A 25,589-nucleotide genomic window follows, 5' to 3' on the forward strand; every position below is an offset into this window, starting at 1 on the left:
TTGGTAAAATGGATTCCATATAGGTGCTGAAACTCCAAGTGTAGAAAAACTAATGGCATATAAAATAATTTCATTGAACTTTCATCTAATTGACAAAAAGAGTTCTTTATCTGACCAAGCTTACTACTAGCTTTTGCTGCAATTTTGTTGATGTTTTTTTTTTGGTTTGAGGTCCTTTGATATCATAATACCAAGATTTCTCTCTAGCTTGGTTTCTTGCATAACTGGAATATTTTGCTGAATCATATCAAGTGTACTTTAGAATAATTACAGTTTGTTGGTTTTGCTGATATGCATAATTTTACATTTTTCTTTATTGAAGTTGAGTAGTCATTTTTTGCTCAATGCAAACATGCAAACATACAACCAGCTTACTTAAGTCTTGCTGTAATGTTCGACAGTCTTCAACTGTATTAATGACTGAAATAATTTTTGCACCGCCTGCTTGATGACAAATAAAAGTGGTCCAATAACTGATCCCTTATTAATTTTTTTTCCATTCAGAGCTGATTGCACTAAGAACTACTCTTTGTGTTCGTTTGCTTAGAAAACCTTCAAATCAACATACTAAACGTTCTTAAGAACTTTACGATTGTAGTTTTAATAATAATCTCTTATGCGCAACAGTTAAAGGCTTTAGCAAAGTCTAAGAAAGTCTAAAAAAATTTCAAATAATTATCATACTTTCATTGTTTGAACAACGTCTTTTAAAGTTCAGACAAATTTACTAAAATTGATGTTGTAATACATCAAATTACAGGCCTTGTTATGAGATTTTGTTGCCCAACGGAAAAGCAAAACGCAAGTAAATATAACTTTACTCTATATATATATATATATATATATATATATATATATATATATATATATATATACATATATATATATATATATATATATATATATATATATATATATATATATATATATATATATATATATAGCCAGAAGGTAAATTACAACAATTCCGTATTTTTTACCGCATTGTAGATAAATTTAATTTGAAACCACATTAAAAATTATTCAAAGCCTAAATATCTTTAAATTAAACAATATTGCTATTAAAAAATTATAAAAGAAACTTAAATGTTGTTTGTAAAAATATATATTTAATCATTTTAAAAAACTTCCTATTTCTTAAAAAATTCTTAACACAAGATTATTGTCTTATGTTTGCTTTTTCACAATTTAGATTTTTTTTTTTTAAATGAGGCGGCAATTGTTTTTGGGTGAACTTTTTACCAATAATAAAAAAAAAATTATCAACAATTTTTTTTTTAATTTTAATAAAAATTCACTAACTATTCATAAACTAGTTAATTGTCGATTTTTAATCGACGTTGGTTCTATGATCAATCTAAAAAAATTAATTATAATGAAAAAACTTTTGTTACGAAGTAATTCAAAACTTAAAAATAAAACCTTTTTATAAAGTTGTATAAAGTTTACTAAAAAATATTATCTATTTTACTTTGTCTTGATTATGGTTTATCTAGTAATTCATTTATATACAGTTATAAACATTAAACTTATAAATTTTGTTATAAATTTTGTCTATTAGCACTTTTGTAACGGGATGAAAAAAAATTATTATTTTGAAACTATAAATAAATAAACAAAACAGTTGAATTTAAAACAAACATAAAAAATAACTTAAATTTGATACAGAAAATCTTTAACATAGTTTGGAAATTTTGAAGGTAAAAAATTTTAAATTAAATTGAAGAAAATAAATTTAAATTTATTAATATTTAATAAAAAATACAACTCAAATATAACAAAATAAATTTAAAATAAAAATTTATTAATAATGGAAAGTAGAAAAAAAATTTATTCAACTACCTACTTTTTATCAAAAAAAATAATAATAATAATTTCACAATTGCAGAGAAAATGTTTTTTATAACAATTACTTACTGCTAAATAACTGAGTAATGCTTCTTAACAAGGCCTGATACTATACTTTGGGGTGAAGTTGAAGTTAGTTTTAGTCTGTTATGAGTTCGAAAGTATAGCTTTATGAGTTTATCGTGGTCTGCATACTATATAAAATGGGTCAATTTTTTGTTTGCAATCGGTATTAAAATCAATTTCTTATTAAGGTAATTAATTAACTATGACTGCCTGAAAAAATGCAAGACTCTCCATGATAACATAGTTATTAATTTATTTAGGTGGAAGTAAGGAATTTTTTTCAAGAAGTGTTTAAGGAGGTATATTGATAAAAATTCTCCTAATCCAAGAAACGTTATTCTGAGATGATTTTACAGTAGTGGTGTAGTGGTAGACCCTTCGCCTCATAAACAAGAAGTTCTGAGTTTGATCCCCACCACGCCCCTGGTAGTATCACACTCAACTTGATTCTCCCCCAGCAGCCTTTACCTGAATAGAAGGTTATAACCCTTATTCCGGACAGGACAGAGAGGGTTGCAACCACAATATTAATAGCCTCCCTAACTGTAGTGGTTTTCATGGCCTTAGCGAATTGAATTAACATAAAAAAAACGAAGATGTTAAACGATTAATATCTTGATACACGCAAAATTTATTATGAAATAAAACATACATAAAAACAGCTTTTTACTTTTTTTTTTTTTTTTTTTTTTCTTAAAATTCTGATTTTTGCAAAATGTTAATCATTTTGTTTTTATTATATTAATCCATTAAGAGTCTTATTGATTAAGAGTCTTCTCTTGGCTACAAGCTGAAATAAAGCAAATGCTCTTTTTAAACCTCCAGAAGTTGTTAAAAAAAAATGCACATGAGAAAGCTTCTAAAACAAAGGTGTTTTCTTGGGAATCAAAACTGGATCAGTTATTAGATATCATATGTTTAAGTGTAAAATTGAATTATGTAAAAAGTGTTGTTTGAAAAATTAATGTTTCATTGATAAAGTACATATTGAGTTAATTGTATCAAAGATAAAAAAATGCTGCAGAATTTCAATAAGATATGATATTTCACAAGCAGCAATGTCAGCTATGGTTACATCCTTTCTTTTAGATCTTTTTGAAGCAAAGTATTTGACATTTGATATGTCTTATTTAGTAGTTGATCCTATGAAAGTAAGAAGAGCAAGAGAAGTAATAATGGAGTAAATGAGTAAGAATTTTTTCTGAAGAATAATCAACAAAGAACCTATTAAAAGTTTCTTTATTGATAGAAGAAAAGACTTAACTTGTTGAAACAGAAATCTCTAACAAATAAATTTTACATGTAGATAAAAAGAAAAAAAAGGAGTTAAATAAAATAAATATAAATTTATGATATAAAAAAAATAACATATAACTGTGAATGGGGAGTCTGATAAAAGATACCTTACTTATTAAAATCCTGTTTTAGCCACCTGACCAAGCAAACCAGCCAATAAAAAAGCACTTGCTCTTTACAATTTTATGGTTTCAAGGTAAAACCAGAAATCTTTAGAAGTTATAGGAGGGGATTCTAAAAACTTCATAACAGGTTTAGGAAAAGATGGAGGTTTGCTTTTAAATCTTGAATAATTAGTTGGGAGGAAACTGTTCTGGTCCATTTATATGTAGCATTGTAATGAACTACCATTGAGGCATAAAATTGTTGATCTGGATGCCCCAAACTAATTTAAAAGATGTTTTACTGACCCTATTGGAGAGACTATATCTAAAGTTAATGACATAAAAAGATATGAAACATTTGAACCATCCTCACCAAGTTCCTGGCAGTTCAACTTTTTTTTCTGTGTTGGGACCTTGTTCATCAAGGTTTGTATTTTGGAATTAAAGAGTTAAGAGAGGGTTGTAACCACAAAAAGTAGCCTCTTTAACTGTAGTGGCACTCTCAGCTTTGAGGAGGTAAATAACATTACAGTGAAAAAAACTGATTGACAATGTTGAGAGTTATAACTTTGTACAATGTTTGTCCACAAGTAAGATGGGCATACATCTTTTTAAAGCAAAATGTAGAAATATTTGCCACAGCAAATGTTTTACCACAGCAGAAGCTATCATTTTCCTTTATATGAGTGACTGGTGATGTTTTGTCAAACTTTCATTAATTCATCAAATAGGTAGCTTAAGTAAATTTCCACATGTGGTATGAAATCAATATGAAATACTATATAGATGATCCAGGTCATATATGACCTAACAAACACTGTTGCAACTGCCTTAAAGACAAAATAATGAAATTCAAAGCATTGCTACACAATATATTTAAAATGGAGCTTATTTAAGAAAGAGTGTCAGTGATAGAAACTATACAACTATACAACTTATTAGTTATAAGTTTACATGAAATTATTTTACAAATACTTTTAGATCTGTCTGAATTATTATCTCCCTCTACAATTACTCAATATAAAATAACCTGATAATGGTATCAAGTGATAATGATAGTAATTATACAAAGCTCAGTTAAATAACTACGTAAAAATAGTTTAGAAATATTTTTATGTGTCTGAAATATCACCTCCCTCCAAGTAAATCTTGGTAAAATCATCAAGTAAATATGATTTATCACCTCTCTAGTATACATAGAGCTGCACATTTGTACAAGTTGTACAAATGTACACATAGAGTTGGTAATATTGATTTTGACTATAAGCAAACATTTGTGCTTAGGTTGATCAACTTCGAATTTTTTTTTCTTTTTCTAACATCTTCACTTCCAGCAAGGCTGCAAGCAACCGCTATTAAAGTTGGAAGTTACTGGAAGAGAAGAGAAGAAATTTATGGAGCAAGATAACAATTGAAAGATAACTTAAAATATTGCAAATTATATGAATCAGGAAAACAAGATAAAGGAAGGGAATTCCAAAGAACTAATGTTCAAGGGAAAAAACTAGACAAATAAGAATTTTTAGATCACTTAGGAACAGTCACAGTAAAAGGATAAGTATTAATAGAATAATTTTTGTACCTGCAACAGTATTCCATACAAGGACGGATTTGAGATTTATAGAGATAATGAATAGAATCCAGAGTGAGAAAGTGGTGAGCACATTAGCAAACCTTAGCAAATGCTAATTTTGCAATCGATTTGATATATGGATAATAAAAATTTAATTTTAAAAAATGGCTATTGCGTTGAAAGATTAATTAGTAGTTTTATAAATTTGTACAAACATTGTATAATGTTTAATTGTATATATAATGTTTATATGTTATATGATTGTATAATGTTTAATTGTATAAATATTTCATGAATTAAAAATTATGTTAAATATTTTAAATATATTCAGCACTTTCTTTCTTTATAATCATTTAATTAGTTCTAGCACAAAAGCAATGAGTAACATTGAAAACAAACTAGACAACATTGAAAACAAACTAGACAACATTGAAAACAAACTAGACAACATTGAAAACAAACTAGACAACATTGAAAACAAACTAGACAACATTGAAAACAAACTAGAAAATATTCAAAACCACTTAGGCAACATTGAAAACAAACTAGACAACAAAGAGAAAAAGAACAAACCAAACTCAAAAAATTGAAGGTGAAGGTGAAGTTTTTTCTTTACAAATTGCAATTGTCAAAGAAAATGGTGCTTATAATAAAAATTTATTTCAACGGTGAAAACTGTATCTTTTCACCATTGAAATAAAAAAGAATATGAGCATGACATGTAAGAAAAGAGTTTCTATTTAAAAGATAATACTTTGTTTCACACAGAAAAACCTCGAAAAATAACCAATCTATAGAACTTTACAAAGTGTCAACAAAGTTGTCACAAAGTTATTTACATAAATTAAAAATAGGAGCTGGCCTAAAGCAATGGCTATGCAAAGAATGTTTAGTATTTTTGATTATTTTGCACATATTGTTTCCATTATTGAGCTTTTAATTCAATAATATATTTTATTAGTTAGTTCCTAACGCTTTGACTTTTTAAAGAAAATGAATATGTTTTTAGAAGGTTGTTATTGGCTGTTTACTCTTTAAGTTAGCAAGCTATACTTAGAATTTGATTTAAGTGGACTTTCTGTCTTATGTTAAGTGACAGAGATATGACATCAAACTTGTAATTAAGAATTACTAAAACAATTTAATTTTTTCAAAGTTTGGACACGTTAAATTTGATATAAAAAGTTTTTAATGCTTTATCATTTTAAAATGATGAGAAGAAAAATATTTTTTCATTAAATTTATTAAAATTATTAATTTATTTAAGCTTTTTAAAAATATATCTATAAATATATTTCAGATAATTCAAGAACATCCCCTTAAATAGATTAAAATTAAAATTTTCAGTTTACTGTTGAAAAAAAAAAGAGTTTATTTATGAATTTATAAATGTGCATGTTTATATATATATATATATATATATATATATATATATATATATATATATATATATATATATATATATACATATATATATAAATATATATGTATATATAAATATATATATATATATATATATATATATATATATATATATATATATTTATATGATGGTTTCTGCTGTGGTAAAACATTTGCTGTGGCAAATATTTCTACATTTTGCTTTAAAAAGATGTATGCCCATCTTGCCTGTAGACAAACATTGTACCAAGTTATAACAGAGAGCTGCATCCCTCAATATTGTTTCAAAATATGTTTCAGGAATTACTAATCAAAGATTACAGCTGTTCTATAGGGTTTTTATATAATAATTTACTCTAATGTTATTCACCTCCTTAAAACCGAGTGCCACTACAGTCAAGGTGGCTACTTTTTGTGGTTACAACCCTTTCTCAACTCTTTAATTCCAAAATACAAACCTTGATGAGCAAGGTTTAAATAAAAGTTTTATATTTAAATAAAAGGTCAAATAACAAAAACAAACTTTGAAAATTAAAAGGACTTAAATAAAATAAAAAATGACCTCTTGCAGCGATAACTTGAGGACAACCCAAATTTAAATCCACACCATCACAATATGGTTCAGCCAATGCGCAAGCCTCTGCAAAAATTTGTGGATCATTTGCGCAAAACTGTAAACAAAAATAATCATTTGAAAAATAATTAACAGTAATAATTAACAATATTTAACATTATTCTTAATTATATGTATATCATGTTATGCATATACAATCAAAATTTGTATGTTAAGCACCAAAATATATATTTATATTTTTGTAAATAGTAATGGTATTCATATTTTTTATATATTATAATAAATTATAATGTATAGTACAGTCTACTGCAAAGAGGTAACGCCTAAAAAAGTGCATAAATACAAGCCCTGATATTTGCAGAGTAAGCAGGTGATTACATTGTATGACTTATTTAATAGTTAAATTTTTATCAAAAAACCTATTGTAATGTTTTGAAAAGCTGAAGCATGTTGAACAACATTATTGGGAAGATTGTTCTAAAAATTTCCTTTTCTATTAGTGAAAAAGTTGTGACAATTCATAATTATCAGTTATTTTTCTGCGTAAGTGTTTATAGCGACCATACTTAGGTTCTTCAGTCAATAGTTCGACATGCCAGTTAACTATATCAATCTTATTTAAAATTTTAAAATTGTTCAAGATAATTAACACAAGCTATCATGGCTGACTAAATTATGAAGCTGTAAGTGATCTTCATAGGAGAATTGGTTCAGACAGTGAGGTACTGCTTAATTCACTGTTGTTCAGCTGTTTTGTAACTTTTTTCAATGCATTTTATGCCCAGTTTTGATTAAATATTACAGGCTAGGGTTGCAAATTTTACATTCAGACTGATATACACTGTGTATAAATTTTTCTATATTTTGTTGTCTTCACTGATAAATGACTTTTTCATCTATTCTAAAATGTTACTAACTCTATATATTATTTCAGAAGCATGTTTATTCTAATTAGTATTCAACGAGAATTCTCTTTTTCAGACTTCAAAAGATTTAGGGTGGTGGAAGATGCAGTGCCAAACATATTTTTATAATAAACTGAATAGAATATAATTTTAAACTTGGCATTATATATATAGTTAAATAATATTTAATACCAAAATAAAAAATAAAAAAAACTTGACTAAAAACACAAATTAAGAATGAAAATGGTGGAGCTGATTAAACCAATGAAACAATAAAAAAATTAAAAAGATTGCAACTAATTTTTTATTAATGCAATGATATTGCCAATAAATGCATGCAACAATATTGCATGTTTTTATTGAAGTTTCAGAAAGTTAAAGAACAAACTTTAATTTGAATTGTTAACATATTTGCTTGCTGCTAATAAAATATAAAAATTTAACTTTTCAGAAGTTTCTCTGAATAATGCCTTGTGTTACTTATTTTGGGCTGATTGACCAAGGTCATGACCCAAGAAAGACACCTATACAGAGTGAAAATAAAAACATTCCAGTTTTCAAAAATTAAAAAATATAGCCATTACATCCCAAAAAAAAACAAGGTTTTTCATTTTTGTATTTGATTGCATTTTTGTATTTGATATTTAAAACTTTTGCATTTAAAAATGTATTTTGCTTTATTTATACAAATGTACGCAAAATATTAAATATTACTTCTTCTTGTTGTTGATAAAATTCAGTGTTTAGCTATCAAAACCACTTTTTATAATGCGTAGAAGTTGAAACTTTTATAAAGCAACATTTTTTATAAAAAGCAACATTTTTTTATCAAAGCTACATCTTTCAGTGCATTATATAATCTCAGGGATCTAAATTAATACACAATAGATCGAAAGCATATTTTCCTTAATGGTATTTTCGACACACTAGGATTTTCTAAAGTTTGTTACTTACAGCATTATTGATATAGCTAAACAAAAATGATTTTAAAATGCCAAATCAAGCTAGGTAATAATAGATGATAATAGGAAAATTGCATGCTATGCATCTATCATTCAATCAAACAGAAAGAATTGCTTAAATCTATCACACAAACATTAATATTTGTGATGCAATGTTCTTAAAGACATGACAAGACATTAAGACATGTCAATCAACCATTCACAGATTTCTCTACCATGAAATTTAATCTGAAACGAGGTCAAAGATGCAGCTGCTTGATTTTTCAAATAGGAGCTAACTGAAAAAAGGCAATTAGAGACCAATAAAATTTAACAAAAAAGGAACATAAAAAAGGTGTGCTGACTGCCAAACCCTTAGGACAAGGGCTTGCCATATGATTGCAACATGAGGAGAAACTTTTCTGCTACTTGACACTCAAGATGTTGCTAAAGATGTTGCTAATTACAAAAAAGGATACAACACCTAGAGGAACCATTAAAATTTCACAACCAAAGGATGGACTGAGAGTTACGCAAGGTAAGGTATTTCAGTAATTTAAAAGATTTTAGTAATAATTAGCTTTAAAAAACAATTTGTTAAAATTTTGGACAAAGTTTAGTTACAGAAAAATCAAATGCTCAAAAGCTTTTTAGTGTACAAAGAATGTTAACTGAAGATCTAGTTCAATTCCAACTTAACACAGCTTATCCAATTCTGGCATTATCAAGTTGACTATAACTACTAACCAAGTAGCAAAAGACTTTTTGAGCCAAACTTTGTCTCAAAAGTCAACAGCCTTGGAAACAGGGTTGAAAGGTTTAAACCAAATGGTTTAAACCAATGGTTTAAAGCAAATTGGTTTAAACCAAATAGTTTAAACCAATCGAAAAAATATCAATTTAAACTAAACTAATTTTTTTTAAACAACTTTGAATTTTCAGCAGGAAAATAAACCAGGAATTTTCAGCAGGAAAATAAACCAGGAATTTTCAGCAGGAAAATAAACCAGGAATTTTCAGCAGGAAAATAAACACAACCCATATATATATATATATATATATATATATATATATATATATATATATATATATATATATATATATATATATATATATATATATATATATATATATATATATACATATATATATATATTTATATATATATATATATATATATATATATATATATATATATATATATATATATATGTATATATATATATGAAAATAAACACAACCCATATATATTTATATGGGTTCATATTTCCTTGTATATATTTGTATATTCCTTGTATATATTTGTATATATAGCGGTACCAAAACAGATCAGGGTTATTCCTTGTATATACTCTACCTAATAGAACTCAGATTGGAGGAGCAATATTTAATAAGGTTTACACAGAAGAAATTGAAAAAAGTATTGCATTGAATTGGAAAACTGTAGCAATGACTTTAGATAGATGGAGTAATGTGCATAACAAACCAATAATTTGTGTCGCCGTAATTGCAGATAATATTACTATTTTAGTAGAAACAATTAGTACTTCTGGTCATTCCCATAGTGGTGAATATCTTACACAATTGGCAAGAGAAGCAATAGAATCTGTAACACATAAATTTGGAGTCATAAAAACTTTATGACTGACAATGCAGCTAATATGAAATCAATGCGATAAGTATTATCATCTGAAGGAGATATAATAATAACTTATGGGTGTGCTGCTCATTTGTTAAACCTTTTAGCGAATGATCTTAACATCTTAAAATGTGAGCAAGCATGTTACACAGATAATAAAAAATATACAAAATAATCACCAAGCTGGAGCAAATTATAGAGAAAGAGGAGAAACAAAATTTCCACTTCCTTCTGAAACTCACTGAAATTTTGGATGTGATTCACTTGAAAAATATGTCAATAACTGCATCATTATTACAATTTAAAAAAAAAACAGAGACTTGTATCCCACGATTGGTAGAAAAGTAAGTGACATACAAATAAAGCAAAATGCAGAATATTTGTTGAAAATATTAAAACCAATTGGAGTTGCTCTAGATAAGTTGCAAAGAGTTCGAACAAAAACAAGTGACACTGTTGAAATTTTTAAAGAGCGATAAACATGCTATCATTTCTATCAACTGAAAAAAAATATATTGAAAACTAGATATCTTCCATTCGATAAAAGCTATTTGAATAGTGAATCTGTTTCAAAAAATGTATCACAGAATGGTGAAAGTCTCTAAAATCTTTGGTCAGTAATATTATCATGGATATTGAAGGTTGTTAACCGCACCAGCTGGAATTTTTTTTTTACTTTTGGGCTTGTTCATTTTAAGTTAAGAAACAAAATGGGAGTAGAAAAAGGGGCAAAGCTTGTTCTTATATACAGAACATTAAATATAATGTATTGGTTAATGAACTGCAGCAGAAATGTTAATAGAAAATATGATTTACTCAAGTAAAATGACTGTTTTTAATAGAAAAACTTTGAGCCTGACAAATCTGACAAAAGAGACCCTTCTTCAAGTGTTTTCTGATCACTTGATCAAACTTGGAGTTGATGGAACAACATTTTCAAAAATTTGTCTTGGTATTCTTGATATGACCATTTTTAATGTCTAATCAAGAACATCTAATTGGCGTTGCCAAATTACAGTACTATCCCAAAAGTTTATGCCATATTTTATCACTGTAAATATTTCATTGACCAGAAAAAAAAAACCACTGGGTCTCTACAGTAAACAGGCTACTACTTAAACAGCTCACCAGCTCTTCAGTACTCAACGCCAAATATTCAAACTAGAGATTGGTCTCCCAGATAATGCTTAAAGGCTTCAGAACTGTCTTTTTACAAAGAACGCTTATGGAGAAATGTCTATAGTTAAGTACAAATCCATAAATACAGAATGTTTTTTGGTAGGTCCTTCACTCTAATCAAAACTGTTTAGGTTTAATTACTAAATATAAAGACAAGCTCACTAAAACCTTTTAAAATGACTTTTAAAATGTTAAGTTTCCGTGTATTTTTTAAAATAGTTTACCTTAACAACTGCATAATTTATTTTAGTTAAAAAAACGTTTTAGAATTTTTTTTTTAATTAAACATATTAACATATTGTTTATAAAAAATATGTGTTTAGTTAAATAATTATATTTAGTTTATTCATAATGTTTTAGAATAGTTGGTATTTTTTAGATGTTTTTTCAAAATTTTAACTTCTTCCTTGTTTTAAATGCTACCAGAAAATTTCATATTATAATTTTTACATTTACTAAACAATACTAATTGTTCTTGAAAAAATCAGCTGTGGCTACATAGCCTTAAAAAAACAGCTGTGGCCACATATCCTGAAGTTTGAACTCAAATATATATGATATATATATATTTGAGTTCAAACTTTACAACTTTTTAAGCTTTTAAAAATAAGACTGATTTAATTGTAAAATAATAAATAATTGTAAAATAATTCGATTTAATGTTAAGATTTGTTTCATAAAAGTACTTCTTAACTTTTTTTTTAATAATTTATTGAACACATTATTAAAAGTATTTTTGATTATATTAATGCTTTCGTTATTGGAAAAAAAAGGAAACTTTTTTACTATAAATACTTAAAAAACACACATTAAAGTATTTGTTTCATCCAAATGTTGCTCTATCAAAACTGACATTAGGGGCCATCCATAAAAGATGTCATGCTAATAAGTAGGGGAGGGGGGAGAGGGTCAAGATAATAGGACAAAAAAGGACAAGGAGAAGGTGGGGGGTCATCAGAATGTCAGGTAATAGAATTTTTTTTATTTTAGTTTTAATAACATGGAAAACTGTGTTGTTTTCCCTAGCATTAACTTTATAAAAACACATGTAAACATGTGTATTTATGAAGTTAACGTTAGGGAACGATATGTTTTAAAAAAATTTGTGTTTGTATTTGTTTAAATTTATCTTTATTTTCGTATATATATATTTATATATATATATATATATATATATTCATATATATATATATATATATATATATATATATATATATATATATATATATATATATATATATATATATATATATATATATATATATATATATATATATATATATATACTGCTGATTAAGGTGAGCAGAGTGACTTCATACTGAAATAGCCTGCTGCCGGGGGCTTCTGCACATACATCAACTGACAAATAGCCTGACTCACAGTGGAGTGCTGCTACATTGACTGATGGTTTGGGAGGGGCAGCAATCTTTTCATTCATTATTCTTCATTTTCTTCTTCTTTTTCTAAAAAAGCCGTATTGATTTAGATAAGCAATAAAAAGTAAGCAAGTGCTCACATAAATATGCTATAGTATATATATATATATATATATATATATATATATATATATATATATATATATATATATATATATATATATATATATATAATATTACATATTAATTATATACGTATTGATACCATATTACAATTAATTATATACGTGTACATGATGGAATTGGTTGTCTTACTATTGAAGTAAAACAATCTGAGCTATTGCGCATCATCATTCAACTTGCTAAACATGGATCTGCTGCCCACGATAAAAGGCAATCTGAAGTGTATAGGGTGAGAGTACAACTTTAGCTAATAAAAAAATTTTATTGGATTATATTAGGCCTAACTACAACTTTTTAGCCTCTAAACTTATTTACTTACAATTTTTAAATTACTTTATAAAGAGACTCAAATCGTTTAATGAGCTTGGTGCCAAGCTCAAAAAGAGAGGCTACCATCTTAGCAGAAGTGCTTTATATACTCGGTTGATGCCAAAACTGAGCAAATTGTTTGAAGGAAAGAGACACATCCACACAGTTCCAGTCAAGTTAATGCAAACCCAAAACAATCTTCATTCAAGTCAAGTGGATGGTCTATTTTGTAAGCAACTATAACAAATGTTGAAGAAGTTTGCTTTTTTAGGCCAAGGATGAGTGATTTATAAATCAAGACCTGGAAAGCATTCATTATTGACAGCATAGGCTCACATACTTTTGATTAACTTTTGACTCATTGCCAGAGTTTGATTCCATTACAAAAGACTCTTTAACCAAGTTGCTCACGCCAGTAGTTGTCTTCAATGCAATTTTGGAGGGATTGATCCTCCCTCATGATCATTGTGGAACTTATCTAGACATTGTGGAACTCGTCTAGACTAAAGGTATTCAAAATCATTTTTAATACCAACTCTTTATCAAAATACAATATATATATATATATATATATATATATATATATATATATATATATATATATATATATATATATATACATATATATATAGCAAGACTTAAGGAATTGATTATCTAAATTGCGACTTATATTGCAGCTGCTTCAGACTTCACCAGCAAAAATCTTTTTCCTTCTGTATTTTTTCTTATTGCCTCAAATATTCAGAGCAGTTAAAATTTACAAGCCCTACGAACACAAATCTGTTACAGAAGTGAGATCAGATTCAAGATTGGCTGCCTTTTCTAAGCGATCGAAAAGAGAAGACTTTTTGTCAAGACAGGAGCATAAAGTTGAGTCATCAGCAAAAAGAGCTACTTTAGATGTATGGTTGTTGAGAAGATCATTAATGTAGATAAGAAACGAAATAGGACCAAGTATAGAACCTTGAGGTACCCCAGAAGTTACTGGAAATAAAGAAGAGTGTTGGCTTTCAAGGATGACTTTAATAAAGCGATTAAAAGGAAACGATTTGATCATCTCAAAAACTTTCCCAGATACGCCATATGAAACAAGCTTATGGAGAAGACCAACATGCCAAACTTTGTCGAAAGCCTTAGATATGTCAAGAGCAATAGTCCTAGCCTCTCTGCTTCCATCTAATGCACAATAAAATCTTTCAGTCACAGCAGCTAGCAAGTCAGCCCTAGAGCGAGAGGATCGAAAACCGTATTGATTGACTGACAGCAAGTTAATTGACTCAAGATGAGATGTGAGAAATTTGTTTATCAAAGACTCAAAGACCTTGCTAATAACAGAGCGAAGACTGATTGGAAGATAATTGGAGGGTTCAGAATGTTTACCACAGTTTTTGAAAATTGGAACAACAGATGGCATTTTCCAGCAGGCAGGAAAACAAGACTCAGTCAAGCACTTATTAAATAGTTTAGAGAAAATTGAAGAGAGTTCTAGAGAACAATTTTGTAAGACTGTAATAGGAATGTTGTCTGGATCTTGACTTCAGCAACAGAAGCTAGAGTAATTTGAATGTCTAGCAATAGGTTAATCTGTTTAATTGGAATGGAAGGAAGAGAATGGCCATAAGATTCAAGAGTCAAATAGTTCAGCCTTATCCTTGGGAGAGGTAATAAGATCAGTCCCATGAATGAGAGATGGAATGTTAGATTTTGCTTTTGTTAACAACGCTGTTGAAGATTTTCCAAAAGTCTCTAGAGCCTTACTTCTGAGATAAGATGCGAGATTTAGTGGACTGAGAATAATGGAGCTTAGCATCTGACAACACCTTTATACATCAATTTTTTTCAATAATAAATAGCAGTCAATCCCAGTCAGCTTTAGGGAAGTAGTAAGTAGTGTAGTAGTAAGTTAATGATTAGGGTAAGTTAATGATTAGGGTTGTCAGGAAAACAAGTCACAAAGTTAACTATCTGAGTAAGAGATTAGAAGTTATAGGCTTTAGTGCCAGCAGGGTCAGTGGCATTAGAGCTGAGCCATTCAGTGTGATGAGCATTTTTTTAACAATGTCTTTAATATGAACACAACATATGTTAGGAGTTGGTTATCCCATTAAAACGCCCATCCTCATCCAACTCATTACATCCTTTATTTGCATATTTATCACCAATGGCATCATTTTTATTTTACTTTTTAGTTTCAGAAAAAAAAAAGAATGATTGAGTGTTTTTCTAAATCCATTTTCTTATGTTTACATTTTGTCTAGTGATTGGGTTGCTTAAATGCAGCAAATAAATGCCATTGGAGCTTTTTAATCTAATTTGCAATTGTTTTGTTAGCAAATATTTTTGTTATCTTTATTTAGAGCATCATTTACGTCTCCAGAGTACATTTCAATTAGTAGCATAAACCTAGATATTGTCTATGAAATGAGTTTTTAGTTTATGCACTGATGCTAACATGTAAAACCATAAGTGATTGGCATGTATAACCATAAGTGACTAGTATGTAAAACCATTAATGACTAGCATGTATAACCATACTTGAACAAAAATATTTGCAGTTTCCAAACAAAACATATTTCAAACAAAACATATTTATTTTTAAATATTGCATTAACTGCTTTTCCATCATTCATTGTAAGCTTTAGTCAAAAGCATACTGCAATCACAAGCTTCTTTTCAACTTCTGGTTTTCTTATTTCTAAATAAATATTCATTGCACTCTACTCAAGCTAATAAATTTGCTTTTCAAAGTATTTTTTTTCTTTTTTAAAACTTAATGTTTTATTGATTTCTACAGTATACTGAATTTTTAGTGATTTTCAGAATCGCATAGAAGGCAATCAATTTTCCCGAACCGTCATAACACCATAGGTCAAGTTAAGTGGTACTACACAAGTAGAAAATAAACTTTCATCAAACATTGAATCATTGCGATCATTATTATTGTTTTATGGATGGAAAACTTTGTTTATTTGTTACTGTTTGTTTTCACTCTGGCTGCTCACACTGTCAAAGCATTTGCAATACAAAACCATGACTTTACTTTTGACAATAGTTAGTTGCAATGCATAACTTGATATTGTGCCCTTAATAAATTCATAGCTATCATTACTGTTAATCCCTCTAGTGGCATATTTTATACAACTTGTTTAACTTTTTCCTGAATAAAATATCTTATTCCATTTGCTAATTTTTTTGCCTAATAAACATTTCTTTGACACATACAGCAAACCATACCCCCCCCCCTCTTTTTTTTTTTTAGTTTTATTTCTTTAGTAAGATATCTCTTTGTGTTTCTTGCATGGTCTCCCAAATGATTTTTTATTTAACAAGAAATATTTAAATTAATGGTTTGAGATAATTGTAGGCTAGTTAGCTGAATAATTGAATTAATTATAAATGAACCACCAGTTATAAAATTGATTTTATTTTGACAATATTTTTTATTAAGTTTTGATTAACATTGGCAGATTCTAGAATAGATTTTCGAAAACAAGTAAAATCTTTTAGTTTATTCAATGTTCAACTTCGGATATTATTATATTAATCTACTAAGTGGATTGATGTAAGTTGTGATGAAATTATGTTTTTAATTTTTTCAAATACTTTAAATCATATTATATTATTAAACATTTGTGAATAATTTTAAAAATGGTTTAGTAATGCTACTGTGAAATTTTAAGTGAAATTTTAAATATCTATAGTGTAAATTTATTGAAATATTTTTATTATTTTCAGGAAATAATTTTAATAGAATTACTGCAATTAACTACTTATTAGTCTGCAATATCTTATAAATTTCTAATTTACACACAATATTATTTTTTTTTGTTTGAATGCATTGCAAAACAAAAAATTAATCTAAACTAGTCTAAAAACTTAAAATTTTTAAATTGATTCAAAGTCCAAATAATTGATAGTTGCTACTGATAGTTTTATTTAATAGTATTAAATAAAACTATCAGTAGCAACTATCTTTTAAACCTTTGTTCTTTTAAACATCAGTAATGTCAATTTTGGGAGATTAATTACTTAAATGTGTGATTTTTAAGTATTCATAGTGTAAAGACTAAATGAGTTTTTGATGTTCAAACTCAAAATTATTTTTGTTTTGTAAATGCAAAAATTATAACATAAAAAAATCTTCTGGTAGCATTTAAAAGAGAAAAGAGGTCTAGGCTCTAGCAATGAAATTAACCATAATACTACAAGGCATAAAATATTTGTTAGTTCACATTACATTACACTAAATATTATTGGACATAATATGTTTTCTTTATAATTATTAAAAAGCTAGACAACATAACCTAGATATACACAATATAGATAACACCAACTTTTATTTAAGAACCATTAAATAGCCAAGTTTAAATAAATTTCTAAGTTACATAATTATAAAACTAATGCCTAATTTTAAAATAGTATTTGCCTAAAGTTGCCGCCAAAAATAATGACTTAACTTTCTAATGGAAAGTTATTGTTACCAACATATAATGGAAAGCTGTTGTAAACAAACTATAAATATTATATATATATTTAAAGCATGTTTGGGAATGATGAATGCCTCATTAAGAAATAAAAAAAGATAATCTTGCCTTAAATAATAGTTGCGAATTGAGTTAAGAGTTGCATTACATGTGCTGATAACCAATTAAAAAGAATTAAGAATGTTAATTACATAGGTAATACATAGCCCACGGGCTACCCACCCAATACATAACTACTATGTATCTACTACATTATCTGCTATATAGGTACTACAGAGCTACTATGTACCCCATGGCCTATAATATAGCTACTAAATAGGCATGTAGCCCGCTACATGTGTTTATATAAAATGTAATATTCAATATTTAGGCTAATTTTAAACATATATAAAATCAAAAGCTGAAAAATAAAAAAACAATTTAACTAAAAACTGACTAACTAACCTGAAACAACAACGGTCTGTCATGAAATGCTGTTTCAATGGCTGCTTTTCTGTATTTTTCATTATTAACAAATAATGCAGCATGCCACATTGGAGTGTAGCATAGTTGAGCACCATATTCTCGACATAAAGAACGAAAAGCTAACTCTGACTGTTCTACCATTGGTGCAAGAACATATTTAGGAGAACCTAAAACTTTTTCATAAAATTCGTATGCAGCACTTGCATCTTCTGACATTTCTTAAAATTTTTATTTAAAAAAGTCTAAAAAGGTTTAATAGCAATTAAAAATAAATTAAAAAAAGCAATTTTGCAGTTTCATGAAATTCTTGAAACTTACACAGATATAAAACTCTATAATATTATATATATATATATATATATATATATATATATATATATATATATATATATATATATATATATATATATATATATATATATATAGATAGATAGATAGATAGATAGATAGATAGATAGATAGATAGATAGATAGATATATCAGTCTCCTCCATTTGAAACTTGATGCCAGTGCACGAAAAAGCGCTGGCAGGATATTAATTTATAAGTTAGCACAAGCAATTTAATAAATTCATTTTTTTCTACTAACTAAATTAAAATATAAATAGCAGAAAGAATGCTTTAAATAAATACTTGATAAAATGACTTAACAGTAATGATAGCTATGAATTTATTAAGGGCACAATATCAAGTTATGCATTGCAACTAACTATTGTCAAAAAAAAAACTGGTAAAAAAAGCATTTTTCATAAAAGTTGAACAAATGAACAAAAATATTATGAGCTCGCCAAAGTTTTTGCAAGTGCGAAAAGACTTGAGCGCGAAAGCACTGGCTAAATAGAGAAGACTAATATATATATAAAAATTTATAATTATAAAAAAAAAAATCTTTAAAAGTACATCATGTAAAAATTCATTTACAGATTGTTATTTTAGAATTTATTGCATAAACCCAAGTTAACTTAAAAATTTTTTAATGGATGATATTTGCAAAACCTATCTTCAATGATAGAATCCGTTGCCTTGGACTTACAACACTGGAAGAAATACAAACAAAAGAAGACAACTTCTTCTTAAACAGGATAGTCAAAAAATGGAATCAACAGCCAATAAACTGCCAAAACTCAAAAACAATAAACATTTTTACAAGCAATTAGGACAAATGAAAAATAAAATGAAAACTTACAACTACTATAAATGGTCTTTATATAGCCGTATATGGTCTTTATATAGCCATTTCTAATAACTTGTCGTTGTAGTTTGATATTAATAATAATAATATTTAAGACTCATCTAATTTTTAAGACAACTCCTAAAAATAATTTAAAAAAGAAAACTTTTACGATGTGTTTAATACATCAAAAAATGTATTAAAACATCTTAATTCATATTTTAGACATGTTAAACATATCTTGTGCTTAATGGGTTGTTGTTATTTTATTATATAAAACACATTTGTGAGAGGGGAAAGTAGACATTTCACAAAAATGTTGTTTTAAGAGCCACCCTAGTGTATACACACACACTCACAAACAAACACACACACACACACACACACACACACACACACACACACACACACATATATATATTCATTTATTGTATATAATATAGATTTTGAATTCAATTATGTTGGCATTAACATGCCATATTACAGCAATTCAGAAAAATAACTAGTATTGAATAAACTTTTGAATTATAGCTGAGTATTTAATTATTGAACATTAAATTTCAACCATGACATGGTTGGTCTAAAAATATATATACAAATCATACTTTATAGGTATGCAAACCATACCTAGAGCTTTCAAAGTTGGGAATTTAGGGGATATGACCTGACGTTTAAAGATTTTATAAACACATTTTTTTAGTAAAAATAAAAGCTTGAAGCTTTGGGAATATATATAAATAGTTTAGTAATATTGTTAATATTGTCTCTTTGGAACATTAAAACCCCGTATTCCTTTGACGGGTTGTCCGCCAGTACGATCTTTTTCCTCCTCTAGCTCAGCTTTTGTTAAAAATGTAGAAAGACATTCTGGAGTGCCTACACCATTGTCACGAGAATATTTATAACACAAAATCTGATCAAGCGAGTATGAGGGCAATTGAGATATTGTGGAATTTGTAGCCTTATTGCTAAAATGAATATCTGAAGTTAATCCAAGTCCTGGCAAATTACATATTGGAGGTAAAACATTTGAAGTATATTTATCTACAGAATAATTCCAGGGCATAGAGTGCTTATGAAGAATAAGGTGATCTAAATTTGCTAGTAATGATGGTTCCATAAAAAAACATGGCATGTTTAGACATTCTCTAAGAGCAGAAATTTGCTGAATCTCTAAATGTTCTTCCACAGATTTTATACGTTGTTCAATATCTTGTCGATTGAGAGTTACCTAGACATAATTAAAAAAAAAACATTTAATTCTTGTACACACAAAAAATGCATCATAACTTATTAAACTATTTACATTTTAATGGAAACAAAAAATACCCGAATTTTAAATACTAAATCTATAACAATAAATATTCTAAGATAAAAAAAAAAAGAAATTATTTTCTTTAATTGAAAATTTAAAAAAATATATTTTTATTGCAATTTGATACAAACCACATGCATATTTTAAAAGCTATTTTAAATTTTTTTTAGTTGATTTCACTATAAAACTTGTTCATGATTGCTTGTAATTCAAATCTATATGATAATGATAATGATGACAATAATGATGATGACAATAATAGCTTCTTAAGAAACTTTCAATTTCATGTTATTCAGCAATCATAAATTTTTAATTTATTTACAATAACTATCATCATTATCACTATTGTAAATAAATTTAAAATATAAGAATTAAAAAAGGGTTTATATAAAAAAGATAAACATCATCAAAGCTTTTTTGTCACTAGATAAAAAAATTTTTTACCTCACTTGTTATTGGATAAAAAAAATGAACGTAATCAGTTTGTTCTTTAGGAATTAGCCCCCGCAGGTATATCAATTTACCATTAAATGTACTATCTGTAAAGGTAAATAAAAGTAAGGGAGGAAACTTCTGAATATGTTTTAACTTCTGGCGAGGAGTAAGTCCAACTGACTTCAAATATTTTAAGCGCTGCAAAAAGAGTTCCACACGATAATATAGCAAATTTGATTGGTTTTTTCTTATAATCCAATAGTCATAATTAGCAGCAACATTTCTTATCAACTCAATTCCAGGCTTGGCATTGCCTTCATCTATGCTGACAAATTTTAATTTAAAACTATTTAGAAAATGGCTTTCAAATTTATTTGGTGTAATCACCTTGACATTTTTAAAGTTAACAGTATTTTCATTTTCAACATACTCCATAAAATTTATTGCATCTATATTTTCATTGACTTTTCTTAAATCTTTTGCAGTTACTTTATTTCTTTGCTGACTCATTAACTTGAAATATGATTTATAAAGATGCAGTCTTGAAGTTCTTTTTAAAAATGCCATTTAATTGTTTCTAAAAAAATACACACAAATGCATATATATATATATATATATATATATATATATATATATATATATATATATATATATATATATATATATATATATATATATATTATCTATAATTTCTATTTTTTCATCTTTTTTATCTAAAATGCAAAAACTGATCTGCATCAGATCTGAGCTGAAGTAAGGCATTATCAAATGTATAAATTTGCAAATAACAACTAGTAATCTTCTTATTTAAATTTATTAGCTCAGTATCTTGATCATTTTTTAAGTTTTTAAAGACCTTTCTTTCTTATTGTTAAAAAATAGTTCAATTATACTATTATTGGTTACTTATACTAAACCTACAGCTTATATGTGCTTGATAATGCGACAATACTAACATCTGTTTATTGAATAAAAAAAGAATCTTATATTTCACTCAGCCCATTTAACTACACCAGTTATAAACTTAATCAACAGCTGATCAATGGTGATACCTTTTTGTATACAAATAACTTCAGCAGTAACTTATCAAAATAAAGTTAACATATCTCGTAGGATTTAGCAATGAATAAAGGAGATAAAAATAATAAGCATCTGCAATAATTAGAGTAAAAAACTGCTGAACTTATGTTTCAAAATCGATATGATTGAGCATCAAATTTCCAAATCTTTTTTCCACATTTAAATTTGAATTTAATTCCAAACCTAAGATTAATATCTGTGAAAGGCACTTGATTTTTGGCAATTAATTTTAATACTGTACATGTTGCAGTTGCTTTAGGCAAAAATACTTGACTGTTAAAAAATAATTCTCAAGTATTTCCACAAAAAAAGACATTATTGGATTGTCAGTCTGGTAAATCAACAAGAATAAATGTATCAACTGGTTATTTTGCTAGGCCTATGTTGACCAGGTTGTTAACTATTTTATAATTTTTTATTTATGCTTTTTTTTTCCCTAAAAATGATAATTGCTTAGCTTTTTGAAAATCACTTTTACTTATTAACATTGTAGCATATAATTTAAATTTTTTAGGAATGAAAGTTTAAAAAGCACAACATCAACTGATCAAATTGAGTCTGCTTTCGTTGCTAATTCAATTAGCAATTAACAGTTTGTGTCTATCACTCAGTAAGTTATTAGCAAAATATATCCCAAATAAGTAAACAAATATAGTATTAAGACTGAATATTACACTTTTAAGGCCTAAATTAAGGGTGCAAATAACTATAGTTTCGTTCCAAACTATATAGATATGCGGAATCGTAATGCGGGTCGTAATCGACCCGAATTTGTATCTACCCCCGAATTTGAGCTAAAATCCTGTGCCACGTTTTTTGAAGTCTGTTTTGAGTTAGCGTGGTGAAAACTTATTTTGTTGCAAAACTTTTCAGAATTTGATATCCACTGTGATTATTTTTAGAAACTAAAGTAGTTCAACTTTTTTAGTGTGTGGTTTAATCAAAATCATTATATTTTGACTTTAATAATAACTGTATATATATATATATATATATATATATAAATATATATATATATATATATATATATATAAATATATATATATATATATATATATAAATATATATATATATATATATATATATATATATATATATATATATACAGTTATTATTAAAGTCAAAATATATGATGTGTAAAGACAAAATATATGATGTGTAAAGACCTATAATGGTATAACTTATAGCATAATATTAATATTAATAACAATAAAAATAATAATAACAATATCGTAATGATCAGAGGCGATTCTACAAATAAAATGAGGGGGGGGGATAAATTCTCAAAAAGTACCGACTGGCTTCTTAAAAAAAGAAAAAAAAAAGGTCCTCAAAACGAAAATTTAACCGATTGAGTTGTGTCATAAACCCAACTGGCCGACTAAATTCGTGAAAACACCGACTATGTCAGGAAAATCACCTTCTTAGGGAGATGTTACACCCCCTCCCCCTAACCCCCACACACACCCCTAAAATCGCCTCTAATAATGATAGTAAAATAACAGTAATAATAACAAAATAATAATAATGATAATAAAATAACAGTAATAATAATGTAAATTATGTTAGTGTATTTTACAAATAGAGTGCTCAATGTTCTTAAAGAACAGAGCAATAATAAATTAGTAAAAAACACTTATCTAACTTATTCTTCAACTTGAAGTTTCACCATTGCTGGATCATCAGGAAGAGTTCTTCCTGAACTCTTCCTGATGATCCAGCAATGGTGAAACTTCAAGTTGGATCATTAGGAAGAGTTCTTCCTGAACTCTTCCTGATTTTTTATTTATTACTTGTTACATGGTTTAATAACAATGCCACAAGTTTTAGAGCCATATAAACTTTACAAGATGATGAAAATGAGGGTATTTGATTGAGACTAAATGAATATTTATATATGTTTTATGTTTTATTTTTAGATTTTCAGATTTTTATTTTTATTTTTTTATATCTTTATTTTTATTTTATAAGTTTTATATTTTTATTTCTATTTTATGGGTTTTATATTTTTATTTATGAGTTTTATACTTTTATTTTATTAAAAAATTTAGTTATAGAGAATAACTAAAAGGGAGCGATTGCAAAAATGATAGTTCATTTATTACTTTTATTGAGGATAAACTATTTTACATGGGTTATGAAGGCATTTCTATTGTCGTTTTGGAGAATATTTTTTTAGTTTCAAACAATAAAGCTAGTCAACTGGAACAAAAAATGTGTAAAAATCTTATGCTGAAAAGGTTTTCTTTCCAAGATATAGCTCTTTTAAGAATGTATAAAACACAGGCCCAGAATTTACAGACTCACATGAAAAGACTGTCTTTAAAGCATTTGTTATCTAATGCAGAAACTAAGTGCGACATAACTATAAACCAATCAAGGTATACTTATGATGCACTATAAAGTCAAAGAATATATTTTTCAATTTCATATGAATTATAAAAAGCTACAAAAATCGTCAAATTTGATATAAAGTAGCTAAGTCATGATTACGAAGAGGTGGACACTTTTATTGTGCTCCATGCCATTGATATTGTAAGATGCAATCCGTTTTCAGAACGTTTTCTCCCCAGATACAGACATACTTTTGTTGCTAATATTTTTCTGTGAATATCTAACAATATACTTACTGCAAAAGGATCAGAAGAACGCGACTTCAGTATCAAAAAATTATTGTTTGAGGCGCTTGGTTCCATACGTTCAAATGTTTATTGGGTTTCCATGTGTTAAAAGGATGCGAAGAGACCGGCAGCTTCTATGGAAAATCCAAATTAACATGGTGGAAGGCATTTATGGTTGCAGATGACAAGACTTTGTATGCATTACCGATGTCAGACGATACTGAGTCATTGTCGAAGCAAGTTACTCTTCAAGTTATTGAGCGTATTTTAGTCAACACATATGGATTTAAAAATATGCCCAATAACATATCAACCTTGGTGAAGCTAAGGTGGTTTCTCTTCTAAAAGATGCTGTGCAGTTACCATTTACCATGAGTGCTCTAAAATACAAAATATTTAGAACTCACTTTGTATGTCTAGTTTTAAGAAGATCTCACAAGTCTTTACAAAATTTTCCTTCTCCTGAAGGCTTTGGCAGGGAGATGAATGGTGAATTCCTTGACCTAATATTAACAGATTGTCTTCCTGGTCCATTGGGTTTAATTGAATTGAATGTTTTTGGATGTAGTGGTGATTGCACTACAAAGAGATGCAAGTGTAGTAAAAACGAGTTTGTCTGTACGG

General features: G+C 27.4%; 2 protein-coding genes across 2 annotated transcripts in view; both read right to left on the bottom strand.

The window, feature by feature from the left end:
* Positions 1-19,656, bottom strand: part of LOC100206070 (tRNA-dihydrouridine(16/17) synthase [NAD(P)(+)]-like) — a 62,055-nt gene extending 42,399 nt beyond the window's left edge. Inside the window, exons 1-3 of the mRNA XM_065803412.1 lie at positions 19,529-19,656; positions 18,323-18,585; positions 6,851-6,959 (exon numbers count right to left, since the gene is read on the bottom strand). Of these exons, the coding sequence (XP_065659484.1) occupies positions 6,851-6,959; positions 18,323-18,559 (346 nt within the window). The 5' untranslated portion in view covers positions 18,560-18,585; positions 19,529-19,656. The remainder of the gene's footprint in view (positions 1-6,850; positions 6,960-18,322; positions 18,586-19,528) is intronic.
* Positions 19,657-20,183: 527 nt separating this feature from the next.
* LOC136083756 (uncharacterized) lies at positions 20,184-21,847 on the bottom strand. Its single transcript, XM_065803413.1, has 2 exons — positions 21,273-21,847; positions 20,184-20,744 (listed from the first exon to the last, which is right to left on the bottom strand). Exons 1-2 carry the CDS (start codon positions 21,828-21,830, stop codon positions 20,268-20,270), a joined length of 1,035 nt encoding a protein of 344 aa, XP_065659485.1. The 5' UTR covers positions 21,831-21,847; the 3' UTR covers positions 20,184-20,267.
* Between the last annotated feature and the right edge of the window lie 3,742 nt (positions 21,848-25,589).

The sequence above is a fragment of the Hydra vulgaris genome, chromosome 08, assembly GCF_038396675.1.
Source record: "Hydra vulgaris chromosome 08, alternate assembly HydraT2T_AEP".
Taxonomy (NCBI): domain Eukaryota; kingdom Metazoa; phylum Cnidaria; class Hydrozoa; order Anthoathecata; family Hydridae; genus Hydra; species Hydra vulgaris.